At 42.2% G+C, this 27,621-nt stretch overlaps 1 protein-coding gene across 1 annotated transcript in view; it reads left to right on the top strand.

The window, feature by feature from the left end:
* Positions 1-27,621, top strand: part of PALMD (palmdelphin) — a 117,638-nt gene that overhangs the window by 36,660 nt on the left and 53,357 nt on the right. Inside the window, exons 2-3 of the mRNA XM_082265862.1 lie at positions 12,478-12,558; positions 26,440-26,570. Of these exons, the coding sequence (XP_082121988.1) occupies positions 12,478-12,558; positions 26,440-26,570 (212 nt within the window). The remainder of the gene's footprint in view (positions 1-12,477; positions 12,559-26,439; positions 26,571-27,621) is intronic.

The raw sequence follows: 27,621 nt of genomic DNA, 5'->3' as shown, positions 1-27,621 counted from the left end.
GAGAGAGGGCTGAACGCCAGACGGGACATCGTAGCGGCTGAGGCTGCAGGTGCTGCAGAGTCTTACCCCACAGACGGCACCCCGCACGGTCGGGGAGGAACTTGGACTTGGACTGGTGGAGTTCCCGGATGGAGGAGTGAGCCACCCGGAGCCATCCAGAGAGTTACGGAGCTGATGGGGGAAAGACTGAGATGTACCGCCCATTGTAGAGCTAACTGAGGATGACCACCCGAGGGGAGAGGAGAGGCAATGGACGGTCACATATAACAAGACAAGCATAGAAGCCTGGCCTTACCCCTCTTCCCCCCGAGAGGACGGATTATAGCAACGGCAGAGAAAAGGGAAGGATATTACACTATAACTAAAAACTTTCGTAGTACAAGAGACACACTCTGTGGAGAGGTGAAGGAAGACAAAGCTAAACTGGAGCCGTGAGTACTGTAAGACATATTAAGTGGCAATAAGTATGTATTGGTGCAATAGAACTGTGTGATGTATACTTGCTGGAAAGAGTGGAATAATCTGCTAAACCAACAATAACAGGAGAAAAAATACACTAATGAAGAGGGAGAAAAGGACAGGAAGCTATGTAGGATAAAGAAAAAGGATGACACTCACTAAGAGAAGAAAGGGAAGAAGGAGTACAGGAAAAGGTCAGTCAAACAAAACAGAAGGAGAGATTGACCGTTTCTTCTCTAATAGCCAGAAATCCGCAAAAACTGTAGAAATGGCAGCAGCAAGCTCAGAAGCTAGCCATACATCAAAATTAGCGGACACTTCACCCACTACAGTAAGAGTGGCTAATGACTTAAGGAATAGCCAAGATGAAACACCAATAACCTGTATACTCACGCAAGCTGCCACACAAAATTCAGAGCTTAAAGCTATGCTACAGGCACTCCCGACAAGAGCAGACATAGAACAGATGATCAATAGAATAGAGGAGAAACATCAGCAAGAAATACAAGAAGTTAAAAAAGACATACAGGAGATTGCAACCCGGTTAGGAGAAGAGGAGGCTTCAATTAGCGCATTAAAAGAAAGATTGGCAGCTATAGAAGCAAAAAGAGATAACCAGGAAGACACGCAGGCGGTATTACAACTACAGCTAGAGGACATAGAGAACAGAAGTCGCCGCAGTAACCTGCGGATACGCGGAATAGCTGAAACTTTCGGCAATGAAAGATTAGTGGAGGTGACAAAAGAAATATTTAAACAAGTTTTAAAAGATAAATACCCAGGAAACCTAGAAATTGAGAGAGTCCACAGATCCCTTGGCCCCCGAAGCAAAGAAGAAAGGAGGCCCAGAGATGTGATCTGCAGAATACACCATTACACACACAAAGAAACGATTCTGAGATCAGCATGGGAGACCCAGGAGATAATAATGGAAGGAAAACCAGTAAAGATTTTTGCAGACATTTCTGGGGGAACGTTACGGAGAAGGGCGATCCTGAGACCTTTGTTAGAATTGGCCAAGAGGGCGGGATGTACTTATAGATGGGGGTTCCCCTTTTCCGTGACGTTTCGCAGAGACGGAAGATACTTCAAGCTCCAATCGTACCAAGATAGAATGGCATTTTTTCGCTTTATAGAGGCAGAACCTATACAGGTGGAGAACTGGCTGTGCCATATACCCAGAGAGGGACCCATTGGGTATCCCCGATTACAGGAGAAAGAGAGAGACGATCGGGTGGAAGAGATAGGAGAAAGAAGAACAACATAGAAGATCTATGATAGGAATGGAACTCTCGTAATGCTGATTATGTCTTACTGATACACTAGTAGGGAATGGAGATTCTCCTTTTCCCCTTTTTTTTTTTTTTTAGCATATTACACTTTAAGGGAGGAAGGCATGGCTGGGATTTTTCCTCCTTTGGATTTTATACATGAAATGGGAGGATTGGGTTTTTCACTTGTTAAACTTTGCACACGAGAAGGTGTGGTTGGGATTTTTTCCCCCTCTAAATTTTGAGCACGAAGCACAAAAGTAAATACTTTTTTTTTTTTTTTTTTTTTTTTTTTTTTTTTTTTTTTTTTTCTTTTCTTTTTTCTCACATTTTCTGGGAGGAAGGTGTGTTTGGGATTTCTTCCCCCTCTAAATTTTGAGCACGAAGCACAAAAGTAAATAATTTCTTTTTTTTTTTTTTTTTTTTTTTTCTTTTCTTTTTTCTCACATTTTCTGGGAGGAAGGTGTGTTTGGGATTTCTTCCCCCTCTAAACTTGGAGCACGAAGCACAAAAGTAAATACCTTTTTTTTTTTTTTTTTTTTTTTTTTTTTTCCCCCACATTTTTTGGGAGGAAGGTGTGTTTGGGATTTCTTCCTCCTCTAAATTTGGAGCACGAAGCACAAAAGTATATATTTTTTTTTTTTTTTTTTTTTTTTTTTTTTTGGACCTCTACTTATTTTTTACTTTTTGCCACTATTTAAGGGGGAACAAGGCAATAGTACAAGGAAGTGTAAGACTAAATAGCACTCATATAAGGGGGAAGGAGAGAGTTATGAAGGAATGTAACTATTTTTCTCTTGCCGATGCAATACCTACTAGAAAGGACCCGGGGGGTAGTGGGAGACTAGAATTAATTGAAGAAGTATAGAAGGGAGGTGTGGGGGATCGGCGGAGAGTCATGCCGGGGTAGTCCCCTATTTAAAAAATCCACACAGAAGTACACTTAATAGTGCAGTGTGAGATAAGGATAGGTTTACTATCCAAATTGGAGAAGAGAAGAGCCGGAACCGCGGGGAACCGGAATCTTCTCTTCGCCAATTAGGGAGGGGTTTGGTTTGATTTTTTTTTTTTTTTTTTTTTTTTTTTTTTTTGGGATTGTTTTGTTGTATGTAAACTAAACAGAGATGGAGGATTTAAAAATCATGTCGCATAATGTTAGGGGGCTAAACATTCCAGAAAAGAGACGCATATTATTAAATGACCTAAAAAAACGAAGAATTAGCGTTGCATTTATACAAGAGACGCACTTCAGGACAGATAAAATACCATATCTTAAAAATAGTTTTTTTCCATACACATATCACTCCACGAATATGGAGGCAAAATCGAGAGGGGTATCTATATTGATAGCAAAGAGCGTCCCGTGGACCCTGCAAGACAGTAAACAAGATCCAGAGGGAAGGTTCCTATTTGTGAAAGGATTAATAGGAGAATTAAGGGTAACACTAGCAACACTATATGCGCCTAACAATGGACAGGATAGGTTTATATCAAAAACCCTGGCTAATTTGGAGAGCTTCACAGAGGGTCAACTAATCCTGGGAGGAGATTTTAATGCTCCCCTGATACCCGCAGTAGACACCTCAGCCGGGACTATGGCAGTATCCCCCGGAAGGAATAGACGCATATTGAAAATACTGCATAAATCTCAGTTGATAGACGTATGGCGCCTTCAACACCCCTCCGAGAAAGAATATACGTTCTTTTCGACGCCGCATAAGAATTATTCTAGAATTGATTACTTTGCAATACCCCACGCTCAGCTACAGGCAGTGAAAAAAACAGATATTGATAATATCACATGGTCAGACCATGCATCTATAACAATGGTGTATGGCCTCACATTAAATCCTTTAAGGAATAAGCAATGCTGGAGGCTGAACGAGAGCTTGCTGCAAAGGGAAGAAGTGTTAAAAGAGGTGGCTCAAGAACTAAAAAACTTTTTCGAGATTAATGATCAAGAGGAATGCCGGATGGGCACCCTATGGGAAGCACATAAGGCAGTAATAAGAGGGATTTTTATCAAGAACGGGGCGCGTATCAAAAAAGAGAGAAATGAACAAATGGCACAGTTGTTAGAAAAACTTAGAGAACTAGAGACAAAACATAAGCAGTCAGCGTCAGATAGAATATTGTCAGAGTTAACAGCGATTAGGAAACAGATTACGGACCTGTTACAATATAAGGCCAAAGCAGATATACAAAGATGCCGCAAACTAAATTATGAGGCAGGAAATAAATGTGGAAAATTGTTGGCTAGGACTGTCAAGGAACAGAGATTGAGGTCATACATACCGCATATAGTAACAGCTGAGGGGAATAAAAAGACATTACCAACACAAATAACGGAAGTATTTGAGAAATTCTATGCCACACTGTATAATTTAAAAGGAGAGCCACCTAAACAAAGGGAAATTGAAAAATATTTAAACGAGTCACAATTACCTAAGCTATCAGAGGAAGAAAGAGACTCACTAGAAGCAGAAATAACCATAGAGGAGATACAGCAGGCAACGAATCTAATGAAACCAGGAAAAGCGCCAGGGCCAGATGGCCTAACGGCACAATACTATCAGTCACTGTTCCACATTTTAGGCCCATACCTGGTAAAGTTATTCAATGCAACAGAGTCAGATGGGACGTTAACCAGAGACACACTGACGGCACATATCTCATTAATTTTAAAAGAGGGTAAGGACCCAGCGGCTTGTAGCAGTTATAGGCCAATATCCCTATTAAACGTGGACTTGAAGATATTCACAAAGATACTGGCAGACAGGATGGCAAGAATATTACCAAAATTAATACATCTAGATCAAGTAGGCTTTATGACATCAAGAGAAGCGAAAGATAATACAACAAGAATACTCAACTTGATACAAATAGTAAAGGAAGAGAAGACCCCGTGTGTAGTGTTGAGCGCGGACGCAGAGAAGGCCTTTGACCGGGTGGGCTGGCCTTTCCTGTTTGCCGTGCTCAAATATATCGGGTTGGGTAACTTAATGATAGATAGAATAACTAGAGTCTACACAAATCCAACTGCTAGGGTGAAAGCTAATGGGTTATTATCAAAAACATTTCCGATAAAAAATGGCACAAGGCAAGGGTGCCCGTTATCACCCCTCTTGTTCGCCCTTACACTAGAGCCTTTCCTCTGTAAAGTCAGAGGGAACTTAGACATAGAAGGAGTAAGCGTAAAGGGGAAACAATACAAAATAGCTGCTTACGCGGACGACATGTTATTTTCGCTAACTAATCCAAGTATCTCATTGCCGAACCTGATACAAGAACTTAAAGTATATGGGGCCTTATCAAATCTAAAAATCAACTTTGGGAAATCAGAGGCAATGGGGGTAGAGATGCCCACGACTCAGGTGCAATTATTGAAAAATAGCTTTGGTTTTAAGTGGAATGAGACGGCCGTGAGATACTTGGGAACATACATACCGGCAAAATTAGAACAGGTGTATGACCTCAATTTCCTGCCTATGATAGCAACGACTAAGAGATTATTAGAAAAATGGCACGGGGGGATGCAATCGTGGTTTGGTAAATGTAATTTATTGAAGATGATAATATTGCCAAAATTTGTATATCTTTTCCGAGCACTACCGGTGAAGATACCAGGTAGATTTTTCAAGGTAATACACTCATTGCTTGTGAAATATATCTGGTCAAACAAAAAACCAAGAATAGCACGGGAAATTTTAACTTTGCCTAAAAAAAAGGGGGGTCTAGCCCTGCCGGACGTACGAGCATATTACCAGGCAGCTCAAATAAGTAGGATCTTGGACTGGTGGCATCACTCAGAGACTAAACTTTGGGTGATCCTGGAACAAGCACAAACAGAAGTAAACCTGAAAAGAGCGATATGGTGCTACCAGGACCTCCCGAAAAGATTAAAACATCACTTAATAATTGGAAATACTTTACGGATCTGCACGAGACCAAATGTATTTAATAAACTAACGACAGATAGATCCCCCTTGCTTCCAATATTAGGTAATCCCCGATTCCCTCCGGGACTAGATCAAAGACAATTTGTAATGCTAAGGGAAAGGGAGCAGGAACAGGCATCGTCTTTCTTAACACAAAAAAAATGGCCTTCGATGACCAGATTGACTGAAGGGGAGGGACTATATAAGGTGCCTTTTTGGCAAGCTGTCCAACTACATCATTTTCTGGTCTCTATACCGGGACCAGAGGATTTTGATAGACCACTAACGAGATTCGAGCAAGCTTGTGTAAAGCCAGGAAATCTCTCACGTACTCTGTCAATTGCATATGGCCTATTGACAAACCCGGAGGAACAACCGGATTTGCCATGGGTAAGGAGGTGGGAGGAGGACTTGAACTGTAGGTTTACAGGGGAGCAGATCCAGAGGATATTAAGGTTTGCACTAGGGTCATCTAGATGTACCAGAATACAAGAGACGAACTATAAGTTGGTAACAAGATGGTATGTCACGCCTGAGAAATTACATAGATGGTTCCCAAATGAATCTAATCTATGTTGGAGATGCGGGACGGAAGTGGGAACCTTGTACCATATCTTCTGGTCCTGCTCTAAAATAAAAACTTACTGGACAGGGGTGAAGGATATAGTTCAGAAATTTGTAGAACACGAATTAGAGGAGAATCCGTCTTTTCTTCTATTAAACCTATCGGATATTCCAGCAAAAAAATATGAAAGATCCATAATTCCTCATTTGATAAATGCAGCAAAGGCATGCATTCCAGGGGCCTGGAAAAAAACACAACCTCCCTTAGTGTCCGAGTGGATACGAAGGATAGAAGATAACAGGAGATTGGAAGAATTGATTGCAGCGGCACAAAATAGACAGGAGAAACATAGAAAAATTTGGGAACTGTGGAACCACTGGATATGCTCTGAAGAAGGGAAACGATACTTCACAAAATAAAATGAGAAGGAAAGTGAGATAGCAAAAGAGAGTATCCCCCCATCTCTGTTTATTACAATAAGTTCTTTTGGTTTTTTTTTTTTTTTTTTTTTTTTTTTTTTTTTTTTTTTTTTTTTTTTTTTCTTCTCTGTCGTGTTGGGTGGGAGGGAGGGGAGGGAAGGGAAGGGGGGGGGGAGGAAAGAAAAATGTTTTAGGAAAATAGCAGATAGAGATGTTATATATTATGATATATATTATGAAAAAGATGTATATGTTGAAAATGTTATGTATAACCATGTGAATCCCTGAATAAAAAGAGATAAATTGAAAAGGAATAGAGCCATGCTGTATTTGCCTTTCTGTTGCAAGATTGGCAAAAGTTTCTAGTGAGTGCGTTTCCAAACTTTGGTGAAGGGAGCACAGTGGAATGCATTTATCTTCGGATTGAAGAGTCACTGGGTGGATTGTCCAAGAAGTGATCTTCTGAATGATTTATGGATTATTTATGTTGTAAAAACAATTCACTTTTTAAATATATACACAGCATCCCTCAGTTTAGTGTGGATGTTTTTTGGGCACATTGAATTATTTATGAGACTTTTGATTCATTTATATTGGTTCTCCATTTTTTTCACTTCACAAAAATATTTTTTTTATTTTTGTAATTATATGAGTATATATTGTTTTAGTTTCTTTGTGTTTTTGTATGCTTTAAAAGTTACTACTGTTTGAATCAGTAGTTATAAGATTTTCTAAAAGCTGATATAGAATTCAAAATGTTGCTGTCTTGTAATCATGGCCACCATGGCATTGGGGGGTATTTTTACCCTGTGTGCAGGAATGGCCTCCTTGTCTGTTTAACTCATTGCTTTCTTCGTCGGTTTTTGCTACTGGGGCTGATTATGTAAACAGACAGACCCTTACACTTAGCAAACAGGAAGTTGAAGTCAGTGGCATGGGTGAAAAAAATAAAAAACGTTGAAAGCACAGGCAATTTGTTTCCCAGATATTTGCGAAAAATGTGAAATCCAAGATTAGTTATTGGGTTCAAATATAATACAGTGAATAAAGCATTGTGGGGCAAATGGAGCTCTGTCAGCACTGCTGTAGAGTTAGTGGACTTTGCTAACTCTTCAGCACCTCTGACAGCAGTCTAACAAGTTGATGTTTGATTTGTAACACATCTCACCAAATAAGTGGGCAGCCATTTACCACAAATGCACCATATGGTTATTTGCACTGCCTCATAAAATAGAACATGTCTTGTTTCAGGTATTGCTGCATTCTTTCTAAAGTAGTGGGATTATCGACATTTATAGTACAGTTTAACAAAGGATTTTCTTGCTACAGGAAGGAAGTTTCTTGTATGATGCCAAGTAATGTTACAGTACATTCTGTTGTTACTGTTGGCCTGATACATCTGAGAACATTCATCAAATTTTTTTGAATTATTGTGTTGCGACAACTGGTATGCTATAAATACTGTAATATATATACAGTGTGTATATATATATATATATATATATATACAGTATAAAATACATTGCTCCCAACTGTCCCTTGTTAGAGGGGGTGTCACTTTGTTGAAACCAAAGCCCTCTGTCCCTTGTTCCTTCTATAAATGTCCCTTTTTTACCTGTGAATTAGCAATCTTTTTAAATAAATGTACCGTTTAGAAATGTTTTACCACAACTTAAATATTCTTGTTGAATACCCTGCTCCTGTTCAGATTCAATAAAAACCACATTTTTATGTCTATGTGTGCTAGCTGTCAGCTCCACCCCAGGCTGAAGTCCAATTTATGGGCATTCCTATGGTATGGAGTTACAGCACAGCACTGTAGCCACCACCCCCTCTCTTATCTTCTCATATAGAAAAATATAACACTAAAATGGAGAATTAGATTACTCACTGTGGAGGAACACACGCACATGCTGTCTGCCCCGGTTTAGCTCTTGCTAGCCCTGCCTTCACTGAGCTGTTATAAATGCAGTGAATGTACCAGCAGACGACAGATCACTTACACAGCCCTGCCACTGCTGACTGAGCCATTATTATTATGAGAACCAGTAGAAGCTGCAATTCAACCCCCACCCTACAGGATCTGTTCATATTGCTGAATCCTGCAACTCCCTAGAGAGCCAGCTGGAGGGGGAAGACAAACAGGGAAACACCAACCTCTCTATGTTATTACTGAGAACAGGTTACTACTCTGTGTGAATGCCCAGTGTTGGTGAAGGTGGTGTTCATGCATACTGTACATCTCCCTGACAGGGAGTCTACTGAGGAACAGAGGAGATGTACTATACACTTCCAGGTGACTCCACAGACGCTTCTCCTAATGCAGCACTGGCAGCTGGATTTACAGGAAGCTGCATGAAGGTAACATGTAGAGGCAGGTGGTGCCTCAGAGCAAACATGCACAGCCAATTTCCAGCAATTATCTCTGTGAACCAGCTTGGCTATAGATTGCATTATCTGAGAAAACTGGCAGCCTGCATTGACTGTGCTCTTGATGATCATACTTGGGTGTATTGCTGTTATCTGAAGTTAAATCCTAGGAAGGAAAGCACATTGCAGCAAGGGTGAGATGTCCAAATGTGCATGGCTATATGCAGAATAAAGACTGCAATGACAGAAGTGAAGGATCCTGACTGATTGATCTGCGGGCTGCTAGTAAACTTCCACTGCTCTGTGCAGTGGATGTTTACTAGCAGCCCACAGATTAATTTCACAGCCCCAACAGCACTGACTTATACTTTACTGTTGTGAGTGCAGTGGATGCTTACTAGCAGGCAGCAGATAGATTACACAGCCCCACCAACTTTGAATGATCCCTTACTATCGAGAGTGCTTATGTTATTATCCGAACTGACCCCTCCCCCTGCTGTGGTGATTGAGGATGTTGGTCTCCGCTGTGCACCTGCTGCCAGATATGAGCATTGCCAAACATACCTCATTAGATATACCTTTTTTTCTGAGCAGTGTGGTTCCGCCCCCCCACTAAAAAAATTTAAAGTCAGCAGCTACAAATTCTGTAGCTGCTGACTTTTAATAATAGAACACTTACCTGTCCAGGGATCCCACGATGTCAACACCCCAGCTGATTTTCTGATCGGCTCTCGGGTGCTGCCCCTGCAATTTGTGCTAAGGGAATTCGGCAGTAAAGCCTTTTGGCTTCACAGCCGGTTCCCTACTGAGCATGCTAACTGGCTCGGCAACGGGGGGAAAGAGGAGGGGGGCCGGATTTTCGAGGGACCTTGCTGCGGCGGGCTCTCACAGAAGTGGGGACAGGTACCAAAAACAGGTACCCGTTCCCCCCTCCCTCCTAAAAGGTGCCAAATGTGGCAATGAAAGGGGGGAGGAAGCAGATAAGCGGAGCTTCCACTCTTGGGTGGAACTCAATTTTATACTGCAGTGGGGAGAGGGATTACACTGTTGACCACACTAGCTCGGAAATCACAGCATGGTTTAAAACCTAACTAAGTGCTACATTATTTTTTTTCATCCATCTTACTAAGCATTGTAATGGCTAGTTTTAAAAGTAAGAAATAAAGGAAAAGTAGTAGTAAAGAAGCCCTAGTATATTTAACTGACTATTCATGTGTTTTAAAGGAGAAAGCTTTTTTTGGTCATACTTTTCCTATGAATCACGGGAATGCAGTTTGTTCTGCACTCCAGTGACCCATTTTCAGGCGACAGTGGATTAAAGCCTGCTGTCCGCTGAGGTCACTCAGCTGGTCCAGGCTCGTGAAAGATCTGTACCACATAGTCGGGATCCACCCATATGCCTGGATCGGCACCTGACTCGGCCTCTTAGCGGTGCCCTGAGAGACTGAGCTAGCCTCTTCTGCCTCCTCCACAGCTCAGTGCTCCAGTGAACGCTGGAGGGGAGAGCAGAGATCCACTGACTGACAGTCCTGGCTCTCTACTCAGAGCGGAGGGGGAGAACTGAGCGATCCACAGAATTTTATTGTTCAATTCTCACGGTAGAGCTGACGGGGGACAGATGCAGCATCAGATCAATGCTGCATCCACCTAGGTGAGTATAATTGTTTGTTCTTTTTTTAATTTCAAACTTTTCTTGGTCTATGTCACAGGGACCTGTATATTGCCTAAATATTCAATCCTATAGGATGTCCCTCTTTTCCACCTTAGAATTGTGGAATATGTATATATATATATATATATATATATATATATATATATACACATTATATGGTATTATCTCTTTTTGTATGCAAAAATATGTCCCACTGTAAAAATTATAATTTTCAGATTTCCCAGCTTAAACCTTACTATTTACTTTTGGTTTTTGCTGACTTTTTGCTGTTTTAGAAAAAGTTTTCCCCTGACAGAATTATAGTGCAGATTCTCAAAATGAGGTGTTAGTTGTTGGATGGTGCTAAATTACATACACAATAAAACATAAATATCTAGTATGTGTTTTGTAAAGGTTTCTGCATTTCTGCAAGTGTGAAATCCGCAAGGTAAGTGTTTCATGTGAGTGTTTTGGGAAAGCTCCACTAATATTTTTTATGTATGTTACCCATTTCCATCCAAAATAGCAGTATATTTGTTTTTACTGCTTCCTGTGTGCCTTAACACAATTAAATTAGTTCTTGGTGTTAGGTTTATGGAAATGAAAAGAATAAAAAAATAACTGTCACAAATTGTCCTCTTACCTAGTACTATTGAGACCCTAACACATAACCCCAATTCTCACATTAACCATCAAACTTAGCACAATTTAATAAATTATAAACACCTGAGGCTTAACTCTTAGGGCTCTTTCACACACGGAGTCCGCCGATCCCCTGCTGAGCAGGCGGATTCCTTTTATCTAATTTTTTGCATAAAAAAATACATTTTCTGTAGTAAACGCCATATGGCCTTGGTTGGAATTTGGGAAATGCAGATTTTTATTTTTGCCATACAAGAAAGTCTTTTTTTACGCAAAATACTGTGATCTGGCAGTGTTGACCCGTGGCACAATTGTCCCTTATTTACCCCCCTGAGCGTAGACGACCAAGTCAAATACTATTTCCCCATTCTAGTAATCTTGACTGTTTGGCTCAGATGGACCCTGCATGTGACGCAGCATTTTCAGCAAAACGTCCCTGCTGGGTTCTTTCCTTGCTATGCATGTGCACCTATCTATTACTAAGTGTGATATGTACTCTACTGGGTGGCTGTGGGCCCTAATGAGTGTGGTTCACCTTTAGATATAAATGTGTGTCTTGGTGATTTATTTGAATAGACACTATCTGATGAATGTATTCATTGTCATAATGTGATTATACAACAACATTGGAAGATTTTTACATTTTTACATTTAAAGCAATTAGGGTGGGGGGCACAATATCATTCATTTAGGGCATGTGCTTTGTTACTTTGAACACCTATTTAAAGGAATTAGGGGTTTATCTTTAACAAAGTTGGGCAACCAATAGACCCTGTGAAGTACAGGATAAGGATGGCCATAGGCAGGGAGGTAACTCCTAGAGAATGACAGGTGGGGAGCCATCTGTCTGACCTCTGTAGGATTATGACTTGTCATTTCCCATGCCATTCACCCATTGACAATGAGAAGGTTTAGCTTTGTTGCATTCAGATTTTCCAACTAGTCAGGAAATCTTAACTGCAAAAATTTACATTTTCAGCAGGTGATGTTCTCGTTTTTGCTCCTTAAATAGCAAAAGAATATCCTTAAGTAGCCTGTCCTTAACTGGGCAACATTGGGCCATTATATACTGAAAGTAGGGTTGAGACTTTTATGACCATACCTAACTTAGAATTTTCCATAAATTAATCATCCATTGATTTATATATATTTTTTGTTTCAGGATAAGAGGAAGTTGCAAGAAGAAATTGCACAAAGACGCCTTAAAATTGAAGAAGGAAAATTAAAACTACATCATTTAAAGGTACAGCATATTGCAGTATATCAGAATTTAAAAATAGTTTCTTTGTATTTCCAGAAATTACTTATTTGCACCCATTTCTTCTTTAATGGATAAAAAATATTTTATTTGACTTGATTGCCTTTAGTCCCGGTTCACACTACCGCGACTTGTCAGGCGACGGGTCAGCCTGACAAGTCGCGGTCCATTCTGTGCTATGGGAACCGTTCTAATAGGAGCGACTCAAGTTGCTCCGACTTAGAAAGTAGTTCCTGTACTACTTCGGGGTGACATCAGAGCGACTTGCATTGACTTCCATTATGTGAAGTCCATGCAAGTCGCGTCGAAGTCGCGGTGTATGCGACTTCACAGGTCGCCCCCGAAGTCGGATCGCCATAGTGTGAACCGACACTTAATATTATGTTATGTGAGCTTATCTGCTTTCATTGATAAATATTAAGTTATGTGGGTTTATATTCTTTAATTTTTAAATGTTGTTATTTGTGTTTATCCGCTCTATTTTTATGTGTTTTATGTATGTATTTTTTGTGTTTTGTTATTTTGTGTTTTATTTATGTATGTACTGTGAAATTTAATGTAAACTAAACCACCCTCCTCGACCACAGATGCATGCTTACCTTGGCTTCTTGTGATTGTTTACAGGTCTTGCTCTCCTGGCTGCACTTTCATTACAGCCCAAAAGACTTCTAGGGGGTTTGTGTCCAGAGGCCAAAAAAAAAAGTTAGAGAAGTTAGATCTATTATCCCGGATTAAAACTGCTGATGGCCATTTTAACACTTCTGTATCCTCCACAGTATCTTAATTTTTTAAAATGTAGAAACTTTTAGTGTCATTATTAACCACTTGCCAACCAGCCACCGTACCTTTACTGCGGCAGGTTGGCTCTGTCCCGCGAAACGGCGTACCTGTACGTGGCTTGGTAAAACAGCTAGTGGGGGCACGCACAATGTAAACACGGCAGGCCGCTGTTCTGTCAGTGATGAACACAGGGATCCTGTGTTCCTCCTTTTTAGGAACACGGGTCTCTGTGTTCATCCAGCAAGTCCATCCCCCATACAGTTAGAAAGCCCCCCCTAGGGACACACCTAGCCCTTTGATCGCTCCTGGTGTTAACCCTTTCCCTGCCAGTGTCATTAGTACAGTAAGAGTGTATATTTTTAGCTCTGATTACTGTAAAGTCACTGGTCCCCCCAAGAGTGTCAGTTAAGTGTTCGATCTGTCTGCTGCAATGTTGCAGTCCCGCTAAAAATCACTGATCACCGCCATTACTAGTAAAAAAAAAAACATAATCTTTCCCCTAGTTTGTAGATGCAATAACTTATGTGCAAGCCAATCAATATACACTTTTTTGGGATTTTTTTTTACCAAAAAATGTAGCAGAATACATATTGGCCTAAAATGATGAAAAAAAAATGTGATTTAAACATTTTTTTTTTATTATTGAAAATGTTTTATAGCAGAAAGTAAAAAATATTGTTTTTTTTTCAGAATTGTTGCTCTTTTTTTGTTTATAGCGCATAAAAAAAAATAAAAAATCTCTGAGGTGATTAAATACCACCAAAAGAAAGCTCTATTTGTGGGGAAAAAGAAGGACAAATTTTATTTGGCGTCACAGGACCGCCCAATTGTCAGTTAAAGTAACGCAGTGCAGTATCGCAAAAAATGGCCTGGTCATTAAGGGGGTAAAACCTTCCGGTCCTTAAGTGGTTAATCAGTAAATTAAACCAGTCATTGTGACTTAACAGACCAAGATATAAAATTATCTATTTAAAACGCATTCACACAATAGTAAGTAATTCAGTAGTTGCCTAAATACACTTAGGCCTTACACAAGCAGCTGAATAAATATGTATTGTTTTTGTTCCTGTTTTCCACAAGAAAAAAATGTTTCTGCCAAAAGGATTGGATTGCTTTAGCAAAGTCAACTTGTACATTCTCATCAAACACTTCATCTTTGTCAGGCAAGGAAGTGTTGTCTTCTTTGGCAATCAGAAATATGAAATAACTTTGATCTGTCTGGCCTTCCTGCAATTAAAGTAAGCTGGACAGAAGACCTTCAAATTTTGGATCTGGAGTTGGTTTTTAGAGGAATATATTTATTATCAATGATGAGCCATAGCAAGATCATCCTATCAGTATATACACTATATTGCCAAAAGTATTGGGACACCTGCCTTTGCACGCACTCAATCTTTAACGGCATCCCAATCTTAGTCCGTAGGGTTCAATATTGAGTTGGCCCAACCCTTAGCAGCTATAGCAGCTTCAACTCTTCTGGGAAGGGTGTCCACAAGGTTTTGGAGTGTGTCTATGGGAATGTTTTACCATTCTTCCAGAAGCGCATTTGTGAGGTCAGGCACTGATGTTGGACAAGAAGGTCTGGCTCGCAGTCCCTGCTCTAATTTGTCCTAAAAGTCTTCTATCCGTTTGAGGTCAGGACTCTGTGCAGGCCATTCAAGTTCCTCCACCTCAAACTCGGTCATCCATGTCTTTATGGACCTTGCTTTGTGCACTGGTGTGCAGTCATGATGGTTCAGTAAGGGGCCATCCCCAAACTGTTCTCACAATGCTGGGAGCATGAAATTGCCCAAAATTTCTTTATAAGCTGACACCTTAGGAGTTCACTTCACTGGAACTAATGGGCCAAGGCCAACCCCATACCATAACCCCCCCTCGACCAAATGTTTTGGACCAGTGCACAAAGCAAGGTCCATACAGGCATGGATGAGCGAATTCGAGGTGGAGGAACTTTACTGGCCTGCACAGAGTCCTGACCTCAACCCGAAAGAACACCATTGGGATGAATTCAAGCGGAGACTGCGAGCCAGGCCTTTTTGTCCAACATTATTGCCTGACCTCACAAATGAGCTTCTGGAAGAATGGTCAAACATTCCCATTGACACATTCCTAAACCTTGTGGACAGCCTTCCTAGAAGAGTTGAAGCTGTTATAGCTGCAAAGGGTGGGCCAACTCAATATTAAACACTACAGACTAAGACTGGGATGCCAATAATGTTCAAGTGCGTGTAAAGGCATACTTTTGGCAATATAGTGTACATCTGTGGAAGCAGAAAAAAGGCTGCCTTGTCATTAATTCAGGAGATATTGCTCATAGGCCTTGCCTTCACTTACTCCTTGCCGTTCTGTGTTTCCTTGAACACACCAGGGTTTTGTAAGGAAAAAAAAATGTAAATGAATAAAATTATAAATGTTAATCTAATTTAGTTCAAAAATCATAAAAACATATAAATTGGTGGAGGGTGGGAAAATAGCTGAGCCTGGGCCAATGTTTTGCTCTCAGCAGTATCAGAGCTCAAGTTTCTGTCTTGTTTCAAGGAACGTTGGTCTTCCACTCCTTTTTATAAGACGTATTCTGTCTAATAGATTAGCAGTAAAGCAGATCTGCTACTTGTGGTTCTATTACGATGTGTTCTCCCCTTTCTTGCTACAGCATGCTTTCTTTCAGGACTGGTAGGAATAGGTGTCATCGGATATTGATAGATGTCATGCTGATTTTAAAAGCTCCTACAGTGGAAGTCCTCACCCAGCCTCTCGATCAAGCTCACTATTTAGTTGTGCTCAAACCAACACCTGTTATAAGAGGATTAGAGGATTTTCCTGCGTTCCTTTTTCTCTATTTACCAACTTCAGTTGGTATGTGGCTACATTTGTTCACCAGCCACCCTGATCTTTTTCCTATCCCTGTTTCTGATATTGGCTGTTGACTGTGTACCATGCTTTGATTATTTTCTTCTTCAGCGCCATCTGCACCATTGTGTTTAAGGGCTGAAACTTGGTATGGCCACTGGTAGAGTCCATCACTCCTTGTGTAGGGTTTGGTAAAGATCTGGTGTGTGTGTGCCTTGGTTCTGTGTTATTTTAAGAACTCATACCCTCTTCAACATTAGGATATCACAGAGGGTCCTCCATTCATATTTCATGTGACAATCTGGTCATTTCTGCACTTCAGAAATGGCATTTTTCTCTACTCTCACCTACAAAATAGAATTCCCTGTAGCTAATGGCATCACTTCTGCCAGTCGAGTGTACAATTGTTTTATTTTTTTGCTGCAAGCCAATGCAATATGCTTAGTTTCACTGTATTCGTTTGATTTTTCCATGTTTTTTCTTTCTAGCTTAATCTACCTTTTGGTCCTTTATTTGTCTTCTTCACTGGCTGTCATTAAATCATCCACATTTTGATTTTTATTGATGCACCAAGTATTCAATTTGAATTCAACACTGGATAAATACTTTGAATTGATAGCTTAGATGAGACTTCCAACTTCTTTGAAAAATCACTTTTTTTCACGCTGGCTTTAAAAGCAGGCATTTGAGGGGCGTTAAAAACGCCTCCCAAATGCCTATGCACAAGATATAATATATAAAAACATGAATTGTAATTTATAAAAACATGAAACGTTAGCGTTGCGTCGCTTCTCTTCAAAATTGAAGCCTCATGTCGAGTCAGGAGGCATTTGAAGCCTTTCAATGCCTCCCATTCAAGTCTATAGCAAAGCATTGCAACTGCACTGGCATACGGTTGTGCCGCATTTGCAGGGCGGTTGCAGAGCATTAGCAGAATGATAATTTTAGCTGGTTGTTAAGGAGCAGGCCGAGAAGCTGGCCACCATGTCCTTAACAACCAATGAGATAGCTGAAAGAAAAAAAAATGTTGATAAAAAAAACGGCATAGGGTCGTCGTTCCCCCCCCCCCCCAGTCCAAGACCAGGCTCTTTGGGTCTGGTATGGACTAGGGGAGAGGAACCCCACGCCAAAATGTAAAAAAAAAAACGGCGTTATATGGATTAGGGGGGAAATCCCCATGCCACAAAATCGGAAAAAAAACAGCATGGCCCCCCCCCCCCCCCAAAATCCCTACCAGATCTTTATCTGAGAATGTAGCCCAGCAGGTCAGGAAAGGGGGGGGACAAGCACCCCCCCTCCTGGACCATACCAGGCCACATGCCCGCAACATAGGGGGTGAGTGCTTTGGGACGGGGGGGCTCTGCACCCCTCCACCCCAAAGCACCTTGTCCCTTATATGGTTGGGGACAAGGGCCTCTTCCTGGCCGGTGGTTGTGTGGGTCTGCAGGCAGGGGGCTTATCAGAATCTGGAAGCCCCCTTTAACAAGGGGCCCCCATATCCTGGGCATCCCATCTATGTAAATGAGCATGGGGTACATTGTACCCCTACCCATTCACCCAAAAAAAAATAAGTGTAGTTTGTTACAAAAAACAAAGAGACTGTTTTTGACAAGTCCTTTATTACTTGAAGAATGTCCCCCGTCGTAGCTCCAACGAGTCTTTCTTTTTTCTGATGTCTTCTTCCTCCAGTCTCCTCCCTCTGCTGTCTTCTCCTTCAAGTGATGTCTTCTCTCTCCGTCTATGTCATCGTCGTCTTTTTCTTCTTCTTCTGCCGCCGCCGTCGCCAACCCACTCAAAATAAGAACAAAATCCGGTCCTGCTCCGACGATCGCTCCTGCTGTTATGCCAGCTAAGCCGACTGCCAGCTCTTATGTAACTAAGCAGTGTGGCCACCCGTGACATCACCTGGAGACCCCGCCCCTTGTGGCGTCACAGCCCGGGGCATGATGGGGCGGTGACATCACAAGGGGGTGGGGTCCCTGGGGGATGTCACTGGGTGGCCACGCCCCATAGTAATATAAGAGTTGTCAAAAACCATCTCTTTTTTGTAACACTACACTTTTTTTTTTTTGGGGTGAATGGGTACCTCATTCACATGGGGGGGCAGGATCTGGGGGCCCCCTTGTTAATGGGGGCTTCCAAATTCCAATAAGCCCCCTGCCCGCAGACCCCCACAACCACTGGCCAGGGTTGTTGGGAAGAGGCCCTTGTCCCCCCTGCCCCAAAGCACCCACCCCCATGTTAAGGATAAGGGTCTGGCATGAACTTTGGGGGAAACCCCCAACATTTTTTTTTTTTTCATTTTTTTGGCACGGGGTTTCTACTCAAAATCCATATCAGACCCAAAGGGCCTGGTATGGACTGAGGGGGGGCTCCACACCATTTTTTTTACCGGCATTTTTTTTTCTTTCAGTGGGAAACCCTCTGACAGCTGATTACTTATCAGTTGTTAACGATGCGGCGGCTAGCTTCCTGGCCCTACCATAATCAATTCTGCCAAGCCAATGTTGCAGAACGGGCTGGACACTACAGTTGTGTGCCCCTAGCAGCCACTCTAGGCCGTACAAACAGTGAACATGCACAGTGCGCTCTTTCTCTAAATTAGCTCATTATGGCTGCTCGGGGCCCTTCAAATTACACGTGTGCTGTGTGAATGTGTGCTAAGCTCAGCTGCTACAGCTATAGAAGGAAAGAGCGAATTGGGCATGCACACAGTTTGAACGGCCCAGACCAGTCACTTGGGGGCGCACAATTGTCGTCTCTAGCCCAGCCTCCAAACGACAGGGTGAAAGGTTATTAGTGGACCAGTGGTTTTTGAGGAGGGCCCCTCCGCATCTGCATGCATAATGGGAGGTGCATCATCTAAAATAGAGGGTTGGTATGTACTATTCAGAAGACATGGAATTGCAAACTGATGGTCTCAAGTATGGCCTTCTGAACTCACAGCACTAATCTCAATATTTAGCCAAATGATCTTACATTTTTAATTCTCTTTTTATACGTTTTTTTGTTTCTCTTCTTTGTTTCATAACGGCTTGTCACTATTAATGGTGATATAAGTACTTGGCATCACAGGCATGCGCATAGGGTATGCTAGGTGTAGCTGGGCACACCCTAATCACCCTGGGCGGTGCTGATTTCTCCTGCTTTCCTGTCTCTCCCCTGCAGTGCTGTCAGCTTCTTTCCTCTTTCGTTGGCTGCTGCAGGGGATGTTTCAGGTCGGATGAATTAATGAACACATTGAGAGTGATCTGTACTAATCGCTCCTGTGTTCATTCTTAAAAGAAGCATAGTAAACTATGTTACTATGCTTCAGTTTGTGAATGAACAGGAAACCGCACAGAAAAGAGCACTTCCGCTGTCCAGTGCAGCTGAGGCTGCAAAGGAAGGGACTAGGAAAGCTTTGTCCTTAGTCCCTTTCTCTCTGTTTAGACCCCTGATATTTTACAAAAGCCCCCCAATGAGGCTCCAAAAAAAAATAATGTAGAACAAATAATAAAAAAATAATATTGTAAAAAATAATAAAACAATAAAATGATAATAAAAAAAAAATACTGACACTGTCCAGTTCCCTACTGACACCAATCTCTGCTCCACTGACACCGTCTACTACTCTACTGACACCATCCACTGCCCTACTGACACCAATCTCTGCTCCACTGAGACTGTCCACTGCCCTACTGACACCAATCTCTGCTCCACTGAAACTGTCCACTGCCCTACTGACACCAATCTCTGCTCCACTGAGACTGTCCACTGCCCTACTGACACCAATCTCTGCTCCACTGGGACTGTCCACTGCCCTACTGAAACCAATCTCTGCTTCACTGAGACTGTCCACTGCCCTACTGACACCAATCTCTGCTTCACTGAGACTGTCCACTGCCCTACTGACACCAATCTCTGCTTCACTGAGACTGTCCACTGCCCTACTGACACCAATCTCTGCTCCTCTGAGACTGTCGACTGCCCTACTGACACCAATCTCTGCTTCACTGAGACTGTCCACTGCCCTACTGACACCAATCTCTGCTTCACTGAGACTGTCCACTGCCCTGCTGACACCAATCTCTGCTCCACTGAGACTGTCCACTGCCCTACTGACACCAATCTCTGCTCCACTGAGACTGTCCACTGCCCTACTGACACCAATCTCTGCTCCACTGGGACTGTCCACTGCCCTACTGACACCAATCTCTGCTTCACTGAGACTGTCCACTGCCCTACAGACACCAATCTCTGCTTCACTGAGACTGTCCACTGCCCTACTGACACCAATCTCTGCTTCACTGAGACTGTCCACTGCCCTACTGACACCAATCTCTGCTTCACTGAGACTGTCCACTGCCCTACTGACACCAATCTCTGCTCCTCTGAGACTGTCGACTGCCCTACTGACACCAATCTCTGCTCCACTGAGACTGTCCACTGCCCTACTGACACCAATCTCTGCTCCACTGACACCGTCCACTACTCTATCGACACCATCCACTGCATTACTGACACCAATCTCTGCTCCACTGAGACTGTCCACTGCCCTACTGACACCAATCTCTGCTCCACTGAAACTGTCCACTGCCCTACTGACACCAATCTCTGCTCCACTGAGACTGTCCACTGCCCTACTGACACCAATCTCTGCTCCACTGAGACTGTCCACTGCCCTACTGACACCAATCTCTGCTCCACTGGGACTGTCCACTGCCCTACTGACACCAATCTCTGCTTCACTGAGACTGTCCACTGCCCTACTGACACCAATCTCTGCTTCACTGAGACTGTCCACTGCCCTACTGACACCAATCTCTGCTTCACTGAGACTGTCCACTGCCCTACTGACACCAATCTCTGCTTCACTGAGACTGTCCACTGCCCTACTGACACCAATCTCTGCTCCTCTGAGACTGTCGACTGCCCTACTGACACCAATCTCTGCTCCACTGAGACTGTCCACTGCCCTACTGACACCAATCTCTGCTCCACTGACACCGTCCACTACTCTATCGACACCATCCACTGCATTACTGACACCAATCTCTGCTCCACTGAGACTGTCCACTGCCCTACTGACACCAATCTCTGCTCCACTGACACCGTCCACTGCTCTGCTGATATACACACATGTGTTTGTGCTCTGGGGTGCACATCCTAATGCAATAGGCTGCGGCTGCGCACACCAATGCTTGACACCTATTATCTCTGCTATCCCTGGGATTTAAACTTCTCAGCAGTTTTCCTGGTACTGGATTTTTGTCACCATCTGAGTTATCTGGTGAATGTCAGCACTAGCTAGAATGTACATCTCAGTTTTACATATGTACACATTCTGTTCTCATAGTCCTAAATTCCTTCATGACTGCAGATGATAATATTGTGAAGCCTGCACAGAATTATATAACTGCACATACCACAGAGATAGATTTGATTTACTTCTTTCAGTAGAGAACTGGGAACAATGGAGTGCATGCCATGTGGTCTGCAGAAAAATAAATACAGCGCAGGCACAGAAAGACATCCTTTGTACATAAATATGTTTGCTCTGAAACATGTGCATTTGGTAAACAGAATGTGTTGAAACGCCTTTAAACAATGTTCATTCCAAGCTTGGGTGACATCAGCCCGGCACTTCAAGATAGAAAACAAAGCTTTGACCTTTAAGCAGCCAAGATGAATTTTGATTAAAGTGGCCATAGACATAAGAGTTGGGCATTTTTACTAGTGATCGACCGACATAATTTTTTTAGAGCTGAACAAGTTTAAGTGCTGGCTTCTTATAAACATGTTCAGCTCTTCTGTGTCATGCCGCTGCACTTGAGAAAGGAGCGCGCACAACCCTGTAAGGCTACTGCGCACGCTCGGAAACGCGTTGTGCGATTGGCTGCTGGATCTGTCACGCTGGGCTCCCCTATCTGTCGGCGCCGGATGTACTGAGGAGCAGGGCGTCCTTCTGAAGCCGCCAGCCATCCTACCCAACGGTCTCTCGGCTCACCAGGTGTCTCCCTGAGGAACAGAACACCTTCCTGAAGCCGCTGGCCATCCTACTATCTGGTCTCTTGGCCCTCCAAACATCTCCCTCCTTCACCATACCCTGCACCACCTCTTGGAGCCACAAACATCCAGCCGTGGACCCCTGTGTTCCTGCAGACCACCTAACAGATGAGCTACTTTATACTGTTTTAAATGTGAGCAGTTTTCCTGTACCTGCCTTTCCCTTTTCATTAAACTGATAACACTTAGAGGCGCTCTGCTTTTTGTTTTTATAGCTTTTCAAAAGCCATGGCACCAAAGTTGGCCCATTACTAATACAGCATTTTAGGTATTCCTTATCTCCCTTATTTGACCTAAAATTAAGGCAGCTTGGATTGCATGATCTCTTGCCAGTAGCAATGTAGATTGGCTCGTGTAATTTAGGAACGCAGAAAGTCTGTTGTTCTCCGTTAGATAGTCCCTTCGTGGTAGATTTGAAATCTGATAAGAGGGACAAGTCACAGCCACTATGCAGACCTGCTAATTTAGAAAAATAACATTTTTAAGGTGAAGTTTACCAAAAAAAAAAAGTTTTTTCCTAAAGTTTTCGTTACAGCTGACCTGTTATGTAGTATGTTTCTTGATGTGCAGGCTACTTGAATCTTCACTGCAGAGTGCCCTGTCCTCTTCCTGCTGCTGAATTTCCTGCACTGTGGTGGTTAACCACTTCAGGTCTCTGGGCTCAGCTCCACTAAAGATGATAGGGACACACCCCCTCCTTCCCTCTTCTCCATTAAGGAAAATGGATTTCACTGAATAAACTGCCTGTAACACAGTCATGTGATTGCAAGAGAAAACTCTGTGACTGATCAGACTCCCCCATTCACAGACTATGTTACACACCGTGTATTCAGTGAAAGAAGTTTTCCAAATGTAGAAGAAGGCACAAGGGGGTGGGGGGTGTCCCCATCAGATCATCTTTAGTGGAGCTGAGCCCAGAGACCCGAAGCTGTTAACCCCCACAGCACCAGAAATTCAGCAACAGGAAGAGGACAGGGCACTCTGCAGTGAAGATACCAGCAGCCTGCACATCAAGAGACATACTACATAACAGGTAATTAATGTAACTAAGAGCCCATTCACACTAGCGCGACTTGTCAGGCGACTTGTCAGCCTGACAAGTCGCGCTCCCTCGCGGTCCATTGACCGATACAGGACCCATTCTAATAGGAGCGACACAAGTCGCTCTGACTTAGAAAAAGGGTCCTGTACTATTTCGGGGCGACCTCGGAGCGACTTGCATAGACTTCCATTATGTGAAGTCCCTGCAAGTCTCTCCGAAGTCGTGGTGCAATGTAATGCACAAGTCGCCCCCGAAGTAGTAAGGAGTCGTGTCGCCTCTATGTGAACCGACTCTTAAGCTTTAGAAATAAATGTTAGGTAAACTTCCCCTTTAAAATGTTTGTGTCTGTGGATAGCTTGTGAATACACATGTAGTAGAAGTTCAGCAGCAGGAAGAGGACAGGGCAGCTTAGCGGTGAAGATTTCTACAGAATATGGCAGTCTGCACATCAAGGAACATACTACATAACAGGTAGGTAATGTAACAAAACCTGTAGAGAAAACAATTTTTTTTAATCTAAACTCTAAATTTAATAAATTACCATTTACTGATAGCTTATTTATATTAAGTTGAACTTTTTCACATTTAAGTCTAAGGAACACCGTACACACGATCCAAAAATCATACGAAAAACACCGCTTTCGAAGTGATGGTACAATAATCTGATGGTTAGTACACAGCTTTTCGAGAGCCGATCACGACAGTTCATCCGATATTATCCGATGGGACAAGTGCGAAAATTTTTCTTGTGCCATACCAGATCGTACAATTTTTGTTTAATCAATACAGTTGTCTTTCAAAAATACAATACAAATACACTATTACCCATTACATCACTTCCGAATTTTTTTTCTGACGTACAAAAATTTTCGCCACTGTAGTAAACTCTTTATTTTTGATATGAGACTAGCATGCGAAAAAAAGAACGGACGATCTGTGGTTAGATTTTCGGATCGTCTGTACAATCCATTAGAGTGAGGGAAAATAATTGTTCATAAAGCATGGTATTTGCATTAGAACTTCAGGGTCTCCAACAGCACTTTGAGGGTGGAGGATGGCAAGCTAAAAGTATACTGTGGCACTATGTGGTATCTGATGTGCAACATTAGCCTTTATACACGGAACAAAGTTATAAACGCAACACTTGTTTTTTCCCCCATTTTTCATGAGCTGAACTCAAAGATCTAAGACTTTTTTTATGTACACAAAAGGCCTATTTCTCTCAAATATTGTTCACAAATCTGTCTAAATCTGTGTTAGTGAGCACTTCTCCTTTGCCGAGATAATCCATCCACCTCACAGTTAATCCATTCACCTCACAGGTGTGGCATATCAAGATGCTGATTAGAAAGCATGATTATTGCACAGGTGGCCACAATAAAAGGCCACTCTTAGGCCCCTTTCACACATACGGTCCATTTGTCCCTTTTTCATCCATCCGTTGACGGATGAAAAACGGACATTAATGCATCTCTATGTAAAAATGGATGACAACGGATGATCATCCGTTAACATCTGTTTTCATCCGCTTGGAACGGATGAATGCCCTGTTTTTCATCCGTCAAAAAAAACAGATCATACGAAAAACGGATGTAAACGGACAAACGGTCAGTTTTTTATCCGTTTTTGCATTGGTAGTGGATGTAAAAAAAATGGATGGAAAAACGGATGAAAAACAGATGAAAAAAACGGATGAAAAATGGATGAAAGACTGATACATTTTGACGTGACTGAACTGATGAACTGAACGGACCGTATGTGTGAAAGGGGCCTAAAATGTGCAGTTTTATCACAGAGCCCAATTGAGCCCCAATGTCATTTTGAGGGAGCGTGCAATTGGCATGCTGACTGCAGGAATGTCCACAAGAGCTGGTGCCCATGAATTCAATGTTTTTTTCTCTACCATAAGCCGTCTCCAAAGGCGTTTCAGAGAATGTGGCCATTAATCCAACCACCCTCACAACCGCAGACCACGTGTAACCACACCAGCCCAGGACCTCCACATCCAGCATCTTCACCTCCAAGATCGTCTGAGACCAGCCAACCGGACAGCTGCTGCAACAATCGGTTTGCATAACCAAAGAATTTCTGCACAAACTGTCAGAAACCATCTCAGGGAAGCTCATCTGCATGCTCATAGTCCTCATTGGGGTCTCGACCTGACTGCAGTTCATCGTCGTAACCGACTTGAGTGGGCAAATGCTCACATTCGATGGCGTCTGGCACTTTGGAGATGTGTTCTCTTCCCGGATGAATCCTGGTTTTATTAGATCTTTGAGTTCAGCTCATGAAAAATGCGAGTAAAAACAAGCGTTGCTTTTATCATTTTGTTCAGTATATGATAAATATATAATATAATAAATCTGAACTTAAACTACATAAAATGTTGAAGTGTTTTAGCTGGCATTTGTGATGTTAGGATCCAGGCAGTCTGGCCAGAGTACACAGACAAATCATTGACTTCCACAGCAGCACCTGGTCAGGAACACATTCCCAGTCTGCTCATTGAACAATGAAAGGGTAGAAGCACACTGATGAGATCATCTCTCTGCTCTTTCCTGTTGTCAGAATGCTCACTGATAGCAAATATGAACTGCAGCAGAACCTGACTGTCTTCGGGTGCTGAGCGTCCTTCTTCCAGTCTCAGGGGTGCAAAGGGAAAACAGGGAAGTAATATAAAGGCAAATTCTGTACTTACATTAGCTGCATTTAAAATACATGAAACTATCATAAGATGAATATAAACTATAAAACTGTAAAAATATTGTTTTACATTTCTACCAGTTCAGCTTTAATATGATCTTTAAAAAGCTAAATCAAGTCTAACAAAGCTCTCCATGACAACACAATGATTCCTCTGGTTCCTCTTAAAGTCACTAGTAAGGTTTGAATGAATTCATAGTTGCTGTGCAGTGGTGGGCACAAACAACAGTGGGCTTCTATGCAGCAATGCCTGAGTCAGCAGAGCGGCCGCCTACATGCCTGATATATTCATAACTCTTTGCCTACCCTAATGGGCAAAAAAAAGATAATAAATGCAAGCTTTAGAATTGTGGAAACTTTGAAACGACTCTTTGTAGTATCTACTGCAGATATTGGTATTATAATGCATATAAAAAGGTTTTTTTTCTTTATTACATTTTTAGAAAAAAAACACGCGGGAAAAATGGCTGCTGGATGGATTAAATACAATGAGCCCCGAGGAACAGCAGGACATGCTGAGACAAAACCAAGAAGACCAGAATCAGATCAAAGTCCTGGAACATAATATTGGCAGGTTTGTATTGTAGCAATAGTTGTTGACTTTAATCAGAGCTGTTTCCTTGTTGATGCAAGTATTTTATGTTTTGTTTTTGGCAGGGATGGGTAATAGGACGCTGCTAACAAAAATACACCATTGCCCATTTAGATAGTATTATGGCTGCTTTCTCACATTTGCACGTCAATTTAAACAAAAAATAAATAAATAATTGCCTAATGACATAAATAGACATTCACATATGACAGATGTTTATCCGTTCTTCCATTTTTTTTTTTGTACGTTACAACAGTCTTACTTTCAGGATTGCTGGGAAACAATTGGGGTCCATTAATGCCAGAAAGCAGAGAGCTGCAATGTACACATTTTCATGCATTGAAGAGTATTGCGTTAGGCAGCCCTGTTGATTTAAATGGGCTTTTAACACATCTCAACACATGGCAAAATAGGTCTTGCATGTTTTTTTTTTTTTTTTTTTTTTTAGTGTAACACAATGCAAAAAGCATATTCTTCTGTGTGAAGAGGTGTGCTCCAACACAGGTGTGCTGCAGTGCACTGAAGAGTGGAGTAGAGTTAATGGCAAGGCATATACTGTATATAGCACATTACTCTGCATCGTGTAAAGCATGTTGTAATGCACATTATGACGTGCCTCATAATGCATATTATGCATATTATTGTGTGAATGAGCCCTTGCAGTAAGCCTCATTCACACGTTTTTCTGCTTGTTTCCCTATGCCTGACTACACGCAACATGTGGAAACCTATTGTGACGGGAGTCACTCTGGTTGGAGGGCCTGTGGAACTCAGCTTACCTTCGAGAGGTTGAAAATCTCTCTCTCAGCCCCCTAGGCCCCTTTTATGTGTAAGTCACCCACTGTCTATTAGGGGCACAGGGTGACCGAGAAAATGATGGACAGCTACCTAATGGACACTGAGAATATGGTTTGATTACTTCAAATAGGACAGTAATAATTATCAACAATATACATGAAGGAATATTTGAAGACTCTGGGACTCTAGGCCTAGGATCCATGTTAAAGTCCTAGCTGCCAATTGCCAATAGGGG

This window comes from Pelophylax lessonae (assembly GCF_965119305.1).
Source record: "Pelophylax lessonae genome assembly, chromosome: 8".
NCBI classification, from domain to species: Eukaryota; Metazoa; Chordata; class Amphibia; order Anura; family Ranidae; genus Pelophylax; species Pelophylax lessonae.
This window is presented reverse-complemented; position numbering and strand designations above follow the sequence as displayed.